An 11,037-nucleotide genomic window follows, 5' to 3' on the forward strand; every position below is an offset into this window, starting at 1 on the left:
AGTTGGGGGCATCTGTCTTCTCTTATAAACAGTTTTCATAATGGGTACTTACAGGCCCGTCGCTTGCTATTGTGCTCAAGGGGGGTTTCCAAATCCCATTTGTCGACAAAGTGGGTGATGTTCCCTTATCTGCCGACATGTTAAAACAATTTTCAGTCACATTTTCAAATATAAGTGACATATCAAATTCCCTGATAGCCACACTGGCACTGTCACTGATATTATACATAACATGTTCGCTTTATTCAACTATATGTTAATATGAGTGACATAGCAGTTATATAGCTTCGTAGGTCTTAAACAAGTATTAGCAGATGCTTCAATGCTGTAGTAGCTTCAAATTAGACTGTTAAAGCATTTAAAAATTGTAAAAGAATATATATAATGATTTGAAATTTATGGATTAAAAATTTTTTCCAACAGGTAGTTATAATACAAATTTTGGTTTCAAAATATTGTTAAATTATTCCTAATTTTTATTTATTTTCTACTATATATATGATGAAACATTTGGTGCAAAGATTTCATATATAGATATACTGTAAGCGTCATTTGTGGGAATATTTCTTGCTGTAAAATGTATATTTTTGCTTCCATTCACTGATCAAAAAAGTTATGTTCTCAAGATAATTATTTTTTGATTCATTGTATATTGAAAAAGAACTGGAATGCAGATATTTAAAGGAATAAACCAATTCTGATGGCTATCTTGATAAAGGAAAATTAACCTGCTAAACTGAAACCAAACTATAACAAGCCAGAATAGTTTGCATTGTATGGGGTTTTTCAGAATAAATTTGCAGAGCTAAAATAGAACATTAGAAAAATTTGAATTACTTTATCATCAATCCAGTTTCTAACATTGCAAATCATAAGGACAGATGGGGTGTTCAAAGTATAAAGGACCTCTTGCATTTTTCAGAATATAAAGGACTAAAAGTAAGCAGGGAATTTATTTCAAGGTTTGGATCAAAACAGTTTTGGAAATAACTTGTAAGGTCCTAGTCTATATAAAACGAATTTCTTTGCAATTTCAACCAAGGACAATATACCACAGTTGGACTAGGATGGACAAAACATTTTCTATGGATCAATTTCAACATTCAATGCACAAAAAAGATGTGCTCTGATTCTCTAGAAGGTACAGTTTCTATGGGGGTCTGTTCCCAGACTCTTTTTGCCATCATGCAACTGTCTTGTCCATACCTATTTTGGTGCTTGCACTGGTCCTGGTTTCAACCTTGCTATCAGCAAATTTTTTTTTATAGCAAATTTTCATCCAAGTGCCCTTGAAAAGGAAGTTGAGGCTTCTACATGCTTCTAATTGCTGTGTTCATCAGATGTTGGTATAAGTCTGGTTGTCATCTGAGAAGGCACACGTTTCTTGTGAAAGCTAACTACTTGCTGGAATGCAGTTCTTAGACTAGGGTTTCTATAAAAATAAACAATGGGGTTCATAACTCCGCTGAAGACAGTAAGCCATACACTTACTGGTCCTGCAGCTTCAGTAATGCATGAAGTTGATTCTGTTGCATAAAAGCATTCAATGACCAAGACTGGTAGCCATACCAGAAACAACAGCATAATTACAATTGCGAGTGTTTTTGCCAGCCTAACCTCGCGACTCTGAATTTTTGTAGCAGCAGATTGCTCAAGTTCATCTACTCGCATTCTTTTAGTTAGCCTGAAAATTTTGTAGTAGGCAGTGACGACAATGCTAAGAGGGATAACAATATGCAATGCAAGGAATGGGTAGTAAAAACTTGGATTAACATTCCAGTTGTAGACATGCCTCTGTGCATCAGTGAAGTTTCCAGCCATGAAAGCAACTGCTACTACACTATAAAGCCACAAAATTGTAATTACAATCAACAGCTTTTTGGTGGAAATTTGCTCCCTTGTAGCGAGGGTAAATGTTTTGATTGTTCGATACCTCTCGATTGTAATAGCTGACACGATTACAAACGGAGATACTAAGGAAAATAGCCATATTGAATTTAGGATATCAGTACCAGATCTTCCCAGTTGCCATCGTGGAAAATGCGACACATAGACCACTTCAAGTGGAGCCAAAGTAAGGCCAATTAGGCCATCGCTTAATGCCAGATTGCATATCAAGATATTCCCAGTTGTACGAAATTTCCTTTGTTTGAATATTGTTAAACAAACAAATGCATTCAAAAGTGGGGAAAGAACAGCAGTCACACCGAGCAACGAGCAAACAATCACCTTGTAAGCAGTTGAAAAAATGCATGCCTCCATCTTCCCTTCCTAGGTTTTGCCCTCGTTCTCAAGAGCACCTCACGAACGAAGAGAGGCTCTTCGGGATGCAAACTTTTGAGGATAGTAGGACAGCAAATTTGCGAAGATCGTGTTAGAGTTTGAATAACGAATTGAAGAAATAATATTTAACAGTGGTAAATTTAAAAATGAAGCATTAGCATTAATTAGGATCTGGAAATAGGCTGATTTTGAAATCAGGACAAGAAGCACAGTTCGTCATTCTGCAAAACGGTAGGCCTTTCCTTTTGAGGAGAGAAAATGGGTGATTCCTCTTTGGAAAAGCCAATCGAATCAGAAAATAGTTTGGGATATGTTTGCAAAGATTCTACGAACCCTAAAAATGATACTTTGGTCCTGAAGAATGGTGTGATCGACAGGCAGTGTCAAGAGTCGTCATTGAAGAAAGCCAACAGCAACGTTAATCATGCAGTCAACCATAGTGTAAATTGCAGCACGAATGATAACTGCGTGAAAATTCAAGATAGCGACAACACAGTGGAAAGTTCTGATGATCAACAAGGCATAGTAGCGAATGGATCACAACTGTGTGATGATAGTAGTGGAAATGAAGAACCTCTGTGTTCGAAGGAATTAAATTTTGATAAAACTGTTAGAGAAGTACCTATAGATACTAATAAAGAAGGTCTAAATGGCTGTAGTGAAAGCAGAGATGCTTCAGAAGCGTTCTCATTGATGGTCATAAAAGATCAGGAGATAGATAAGGAAATTCAGTTCATACAATATGAGTCTGAAAAACAGCTCCCAGATTTGGTTGCACTGATAACAATTGATCTTTCAGAACCATATTCAATTTACACATACCGATACTTCTTACATAATTGGCCACATTTATCTCACTTGGTAAGTTCTAATAATGAATAGATTTGAACTAGTCACAGTCTGATTATAATGTGTAGATAACCAGTGGTTGGGTTTTCGAGTCCCTGCGAGACTTTTCTTAGCATGAGGAGAGTGACCAGCTCTCTGTATTCCAAATAATCATCAATTTCAGTGAGTTTGTGTAGATTTTGCCATATTTATAATAAAAGATTCAGGAAGGAAACCTCTTTGATCAAAATTTAGGAATACATAAATATGTTGATTCTGAATTGGATAACAAGTTATTTTCTTTCTCTTACTTTCTGAATTTCAGGCCTATGAAAATAATGTTTGTGTTGGTGCTATTGTGTGTAAGCTGGAAATACACAGAAAAAGTGTCATGAGAGGCTATATTGCCATGCTCGTTGTCCATAGAGATTACAGGAGGTGCAAAATAGGTATGTAAATCTTCATTTGCAGCCCTGGTTTAAAATTTATATGTATGAAATTTGCTGGCATGCTGGTAATCACATGCCTGGAAAAGTTAAGGCATGTAATGACTTGCGATCCATAAAATGTAGAATGCTTGAGTGGTGGATCACTGTTTGAAAAGGTGAATGAGATTTTTATAAACCAAAGAATTTTTGAGGAATTTTAGAAGTTTCTTGAAAACAAGCTATTTTAACATAAAGACTGCAAGTCAATACCTTCCCCAAATATTTGGTGCTGACTATCATCTGCCCTTGCACAAACATGTCTTGCCAGCAAAAGAAAGGAAGAACATGTACAGAAAAGCTAGTTGTTGAATGAAAGGTAAATTTGCAAATGAAAACAAAGCTGTATTGCATCATTATTCTTCATTCTACATTAAATAGTTTGTTTAAAAATTGGTGTTTATTTTGCATTTAGGAAATCAAAGTTTGGGCAGTTGATACTCTTCTACTCCTACCCCACTGTGCTCTGGAGGACTTCTCTTTTAACAAATATTGTTGGGTGGGCAATGGCCCCCATTAGTTCATTCAGGCAGACAGTTCTTCATCCTTGTAAAAATTTCTTCATTGAAAGGCCTGTATAAAGGCAGCCTGCCTAAGGTATTTTCAAACTAGTGGTTCAAACACAAATAGAGCTGAATCTACACTTACGTTCAAAAAGTATTGGGACACACTTCGAAACTTTGAAGACATTTTATGCAACAAATTTGGAAAAACTTGTTTAAAATCTTTCTCATTAAAAAAGTACGGCAATCATTTCCATGAAGTTTTCACAAGACATTGTTTATATTTTGAAGCCCTTTATGTATGCCAAAAAATAAAAAAAATATCGACCATAAAATTTCTATAGGTCTCGAGACGAAAACATGGAAGCTCTGAAAACTCAAGAACTGAGTTAAGAGAAGCGCTTAGAAATTGCTTTCTACTAAAATAAAGCAAATGGATTTCACGATATTGCATCAATTGTCGGCTGCTCATTGAGTGCAGCTTTTCTGGTGTGTAAAAAGTTTTTCCATACAAGAATAGTAAAAAATTTACCAAGGGTTGGCAGACCGAAGAAGTTTATGACGCCAAAGGACGAAAGGTCATTTCTGAGGGAACTGCGAAATAATAGGTTTGAATCCTTACCAGACATCATGTTGTCACGTAAAAAGGAGCTAAATAATGGAACATAAGCAAAAAATGGCTATAAAAGTCATGAAAAACACAAATTTTCCAGTGTTATGAGAAGAAAATGCTCTCTCAAAGCAAAAATAAATCATCGACGATGAGTACAATGGCTTCTCCTTGAATGTTATGCAATTTTAAAAGTAGAAGGTCATGTGACTTTGCCATTGTTAGGCCATACAACCCTTCTGCATATTTTGCTGCTATAATCATGAAAATCGAAAGAATCCTGTGTTTTCTTGGTTATGCTTCATAATTTGAAGCATTTTCTTAACTTTTTATTCCATTTTGGGGAAACGTAGGCCTAGATTAAATCTGAAAAGACTGCCCAAATCTGAAAAAGTTTCCGTTACAAAACCGAATCCAACTCCATAATTCGTTTATCAAATTTGTCCCAATACTTTTTGAACAAAAGTGTAGAAACATATTTTGCCATGCATCCATATAAACTTTAAATTCTTACTTTTCACTGTAAACATGCCCATCTTAAAGTAAAACCCAGTTTAATTTGCTTTGTTGCTAACATTTCTCCTTTGATTTGATGAAGTCCAAATGCAGCTTGGATAACTAACCAACCACTAGGGAGCTTTTTGCTACACAATAAACAGGGCACAACCTTATGCAGGTCAGTCCTGGATATATTAGGTTACAGGCCTAAAACTCCATATATGTACTTTTACCACACAAATTGCATCCAATTTTGACTGACTAGTCTTTCTTCTCTTTGCTTCTTTCAATTTCTGATTTATTTTTTCTAATTTTCTATTTCATAATTTATAAATTGATTGTTTGATAAGCATTTCCGAAGACATAATCATTTAAAAAACTTGTATTTGATGATGTGATGTGGAGAGTGTTATCCCCACCCAGTTTTACATGAATTGGTTAGCAAATTCTACAATTGCCCATTAACTGGTCTGAAAAAACACCAGATGGTAGTTAAATAAAAACCAAATTGTCTTCATCTTTGTTGGTCGGTAACTTTGCCTTTTATGACACCGTGACCCCTACACTTAAAAAATAAGGGTGCAAGGCGTTTTTTCCCTGTGACTGTGTGACCAATGGTCACAGGAAATCAGTTAGAACATTTTTCTCACAGGAAATTTCTCAACCATGGAAATTTTTCTCACAGGAAATTTTGCTGCAAAAATTAACAAATTATGTCATTACTGATATGTCATTACGACCCAATACCGTTATTAGTGTTTGAGATATTTTTCAAAAGCAGGCTATAGAGAAAGAACCAATATCCCATATCACAGGTGTATTTTTGCTTGTAACTCAATCACAACACTACAGGTAAATCTCCTTGGTACAAAGTTATAGTTTTTGGTATGAGTCTTTTATAAAACTGCTTCATTTATCAAGACGCAGGAATTGCCATTTTAGTGCTCGCTCATTGGTGCAAGAATGGCAATGTTCCACATTTCTTTGCCAACCCTTTGAACGAGTTTTGACAATAGCATACACTATAAGTGGGGCTGCTGAAAGGGGGCATGAGGGCAAAATGCCCTAGGGGGCCTCAGGGTTGATTGCACGATGTTAGGAATGGAATTCATCAATTGTAGCAAAAGTATGCTTAAGAACGTAAGATGTTAAACAATTTGCAAGAAATGACTGCAAGAAATATTCTGAAATGCATTTTAAGCTAATCTTGAGGGTTTGGTGACAAATATTTTCTTTTCCCTCCGCTCACTGGGGGCCTTGACCTTCGGCTTTCTCCTAAGAACTCCGAAACCTCTTTGCAGTTCTGATTATAAATATGGCAAAACATTTCTGATAAAATAGGTACTTTTATTTTATACTCATGTGTCTCCTTTTGTCTTCAACAACATAATTTTATCGCATTATTGAGGTTTTTGAATCACAAAATCCAAACTGATTTTACATGAAATTTTTTCAAAAAGTTTACGGCCACAAAAAGTCTTGAAGAAAATAACACTCTGTCAGGGTAAAACACTGGATACATTGGTACATTAGATTGTGCTTATATTTCCGGTTATCTCTTCATGCAATGTAACTGTATCCTTGCAGGTTCGTCACTTGTGAAGAAAGCAGTGCGAAAGATGAAGGAGCATGGATGTGAAGAGGTAATGTGATGGATGTAATGGTGTTTATTTCTTTTCTTCCGAGCTAGAACAAATTTAGCAAATTGATAGTTCAGAAGCTAATTTCGCCTAAGAACACCCAAGACTCGATATTTTATTCTATCTAATTATATGTATATGTTTTCAGTACAAGCCACCAACATCCAAGTTTTTTATATCAGATTTCACAAACTCCTATTTCGTTCCTCTAAATTTGTGAGTTGTGACCCAATCATCTTCTCTTCAGCTTCATTAGCCCTATCACCTATCCTTTGTCGAAGTATCTGTTAACCAAACAGATATTTTCCTCTGCAAAGATCTTCTTTGTTTATATTTTAGGTTGTAGAACATAGAATAACAAGCGTTCCATCCCGTACCGTATTCACTATGTTCGTTTCGTTTGCTAGAACATTTGTTTGTATGACTCAGTGTAGCACAGTGTATATGGCGGCAATAGGAAAAAGTGCGATCGTGACAATGTTTTACAATATTTTTTTTACCAAGATTTCAATCTGCTAGGCTGTACGCACATATATTGTAACAATGTCGTCCATTTACCCCCACCCTATCGAATATTTCTATATACGCGCGAAAATTTCTTAATTAGGCTGTGTAGTTGTCTGGATTCGAGGTAGGCCTCTCTGAGGCCCCCATTTCAATGTATAGAGCTCGAAATCTTCAAGTGAAGAGCATAATGGCTCGTCAGTCCCTAACAAAGGAATCAAACCTAGCCTCTGTCGAATTTTTTTATTATTTCCTATTCTATGCTTGTTGATATTATCATTTTTAGGTTGTTCTAGAGACCGAAGTTACCAATAAAGCAGCCTTGCAACTCTACGAGAACCTTGGCTTTGTTCGAGATAAGCGACTTTTCCGTTATTACTTGAACGGGGTCGATGCGTGGAGGCTTAAACTTTGGTTGAAATAGCCCTATACTTTTGCTTGCATTGTTTGTATTTTATTTAGCATGGCCTAATTCTGTTTACATTTTATGTCAAATATTCACCGTTTTACATTTGAGATCATAGTTTTCATGAAAATAGTTGTTTTTGTGACGCATAACCAGTTTTGGTTTTGCGAAATCTTTAAAATCTTTTCAATGATGACATTTTGGGCAACTTGCATTGTCGAAGGCACAAGTTTCAAAGCAGAATTTTCAAAATTAAATTTTTGTTTGCTATGTACAGCGAAAAATATACTGTATTACACTCTTTTTCTATAAGAACCAGTAAATTTAGGTTCAGGCTGACTGTTCTTAATTTTTTCGAAAATCTGAGGCTGAATTGTTCTTAATTTGTTCTTGAATTAAGAGGGTGTAAGCAGTGCTATTGCTAGCTTTTTCGCTCTAAGGAGGTGTTCAGGCCTCATTTGCCAACAAAGTGAGTGAGACAGCCTTAATTTGCTGACAAATTTGAATATTCACCGAAAAAGCACACATCGCTAAAAATACTCGATTTTGAGAGAAGAAGTTGTTTAAAATTGCATTTTGCAGAAGCTCAGCCTCAGCTTGTTCTTAATTTGTTTCATAACTTTTGACCAGTTCGTGTTCTTATAAAAAAATTTATAAAAAAAGAGTGTAATGTCTTAAATTTGATAGCAAATCATAAAATGTGATTGGATTAGGTTGTCGGATTAAACAAAGAAAGGCGACATTTCCGCGATACCGGGGCCATTTCCATTCGTTAAAAAATGGATGCACTCGGTTCCGTACTGAAATGCATCACTTATGAAACAGACTCGGTTTGCTTCTGTACTCATTGAAACGGGTGGACCGATTCCAAGAGAATTCGGATGGGAATCGAGGCAGCAAAATGTACTGCTGTTCATTGCTGACCATATCTAGGCCATTCTTTTTATTTGCAAGACAACGAATGCGATGTAATGATAGATGACGTCATTTTGTACAGTCGTCATTTCTTTACATGTTTTCAGCTTTGTCCATTTCGTCATTTAATATACGTAATTTAAAGAAAATAACACAGTGAACCAATTTTATGACTCACGACCAACCAATAATTACTATGATAGCTATCTGTGTGAAGCTGTTTACAAACTCCTTTATTCATATACATATATTTATATCGATATCTCTATATTAAACATTTGATTGTTTTAATATTCCACAACGCCACATACTATCTTTGTATGTTAACTGGCGTGAGAAATGTGCAGGTTCCACAAACCGTCTTTGCAGACCTCGAACATCAAAAAGTTTCCTTCCATTCTGACATATCTGTCATTTGTTTCGAAATTTATTTCGGTGGTGTACCATTTGTGGTTATAGTTGATGCAATGGTGATGCCATATATTGCTTTTGTTTTCAAGAAAGTGTATAGTTCTTTCCCTCAATATACTCATTTTGTTTTGTTGTAAGAAACCGAGCACTAAGATGACCGAAAAATTAAAAAAGCTATTACACTGATCACCCTCAACCTTACGAAAAATGCTCAAGAATCCTCTTTTAAAGATGGGGTGGAAATCTTTCTTTTCGACGATTAGGTACCTATTTTCTGTTAAGTTGACAGAGGTGGATAGAAAAAAGTGCTCCCTGTCAGTGGCGTCACCAGCCCGAAAAGTTTGGGATGGACAAATAAAATTCTCGACCCTCGGAGGACGTGGGAAACGCTTTTTTAGTATTTTTCTTATATTTTGAAATTTCTGGAAAAGCAACTTTTTCAAGCAGCATTTTTCGTAATGGGGGCATTTGCAAGAACGAAGGTCAAAATCGATCGGGTCAACTCCCCCGTCAAAGGTTTTTCAACGGATTTTGAGACACCCCAGTCCAACTCGTGGTGACGCCACCGCTCTTTGTGGCTTATTAGGCATTCTGTTGCATGTGACCTCATGTTAATCATCTGACATCATCTGGTGTATAAAAAAACTTTGAAAAGCTTTCTCCAGTGAAATCAACAAAAAATTAAGAAACTGAGGGCTAATTGTGAGCTTAGTTTCTTATAAAAATGAATGTATGTCTTACGTTGGTATCTTGGAGGGATTTGAACGACGATATACAATCAGTAGCGTCTGTTGCAATGTTGTTGTTATAGACTTTCCTAAAGTCTATTTTTTGTTAAATCCGTAAGGCATTCGAACTTCGCGAGGGCATATCTTAACTGCGGAGGAGACGATAGAAGGCGAAGGAGAAAGAGATGATTTTCCTTCACCTACTGTCATCTCCTCCGCAGTTTTGATATGCCCTCGCAGTAGTACGAATGTCCTACGGATTTAACAAAAAATAGACTTTGGGAAAGTCTCTTGTTGTTAGCATGTGTTGCAAACACTAGGCTTGATTAAACGAAAATCCTACTTGTGAGATAAATATTTTAATACATATTTGTGTGTGTATGCTACGACACAATTGAAATGAAAACGGAGTCAAACTAATCCGTTTTTGCCTTGCGTTCACATTACTCTGCTATGAAAACGGAGTCATTTGAAAACGCTAATGAAAACTTTCGAATGGATACTTTCGAATACGGTGCTTTCTAGTCCATCAAATCTCAAAAATTTTGAAATTGAGAACTCACAAAAAACTGGTAGCTATTACAACAAAAATTTTCACGATTTGCTTTTATTTAATTTCATTCATAATGACGCCAATTTGTTGAGGATTCGTGAACGCCTCTTTTAAAAAATGGGGCCACCAAAAGAGTTTTTGTGAGCAGTGTGAACACTTACCGTATTCGAATCGTATTCATTTGAAAACGGATAAGTGTGAACGGACAGCGTTTTCATCAACGAAAACGAAGCGAAACGAATACGGAATAGTGTGAGCGTAGCCTAACGAGGTCTTGTCCCGAAGTGATTTATCCAGATGCCTGTCAACGCATTGGTTGACGGGAGAAAAGGAAAGGGCACCGCCCTTTTTCCATGACTTGATCGTTTCAGCAATAGGAACTCCTATTTTTTGAGCAAATCTTATTTATCCGCAAATATGATACAGATTCAGCCAAATTCAAATAGCTGGAAAATGATTGAAAATGAATCAAAATTTGGTTCTAAAAATTATAAATGCAAAAATACTCTTGATATTATCATAATTTTCAACTTGGAATATTCCTTATCTGAATAAATAATACTCTTCATAGTTGAAATAAAAATCGGAATAATGACGCAAAAAATATAGTTTACCTTTTTGGCATGTTATAATGTTTTAAGTTTTATTTCATGGGTTCTTTGCATAGACTAAT

At 35.8% G+C, this 11,037-nt stretch overlaps 2 protein-coding genes across 2 annotated transcripts; one reads left to right on the top strand and one right to left on the bottom strand.

The window, feature by feature from the left end:
* Positions 1–1,320: 1,320 nt before the first annotated feature.
* On the bottom strand, positions 1,321–2,262 carry LOC135693412 (histamine H2 receptor). The gene has a single exon (XM_065211894.2). It carries the CDS (start codon positions 2,260–2,262, stop codon positions 1,321–1,323), a length of 942 nt encoding a protein of 313 aa, XP_065067966.2.
* A 279-nt stretch (positions 2,263–2,541) lies between these two features.
* Positions 2,542–7,887, top strand: LOC135693422 (N-alpha-acetyltransferase 30). The gene is made up of 4 exons (XM_065211906.2): positions 2,542–3,144; positions 3,437–3,560; positions 6,795–6,850; positions 7,638–7,887. Exons 1-4 carry the CDS (start codon positions 2,542–2,544, stop codon positions 7,773–7,775), a joined length of 921 nt encoding a protein of 306 aa, XP_065067978.2. The 3' UTR covers positions 7,776–7,887.
* The last annotated feature ends 3,150 nt before the right edge of the window (positions 7,888–11,037 follow it).

Source organism: Rhopilema esculentum, chromosome 10 (genome assembly GCF_057945365.1).
Source record: "Rhopilema esculentum isolate cy_ngs chromosome 10, ASM5794536v1, whole genome shotgun sequence".
Taxonomy (NCBI): Eukaryota; Metazoa; Cnidaria; class Scyphozoa; order Rhizostomeae; family Rhizostomatidae; genus Rhopilema; species Rhopilema esculentum.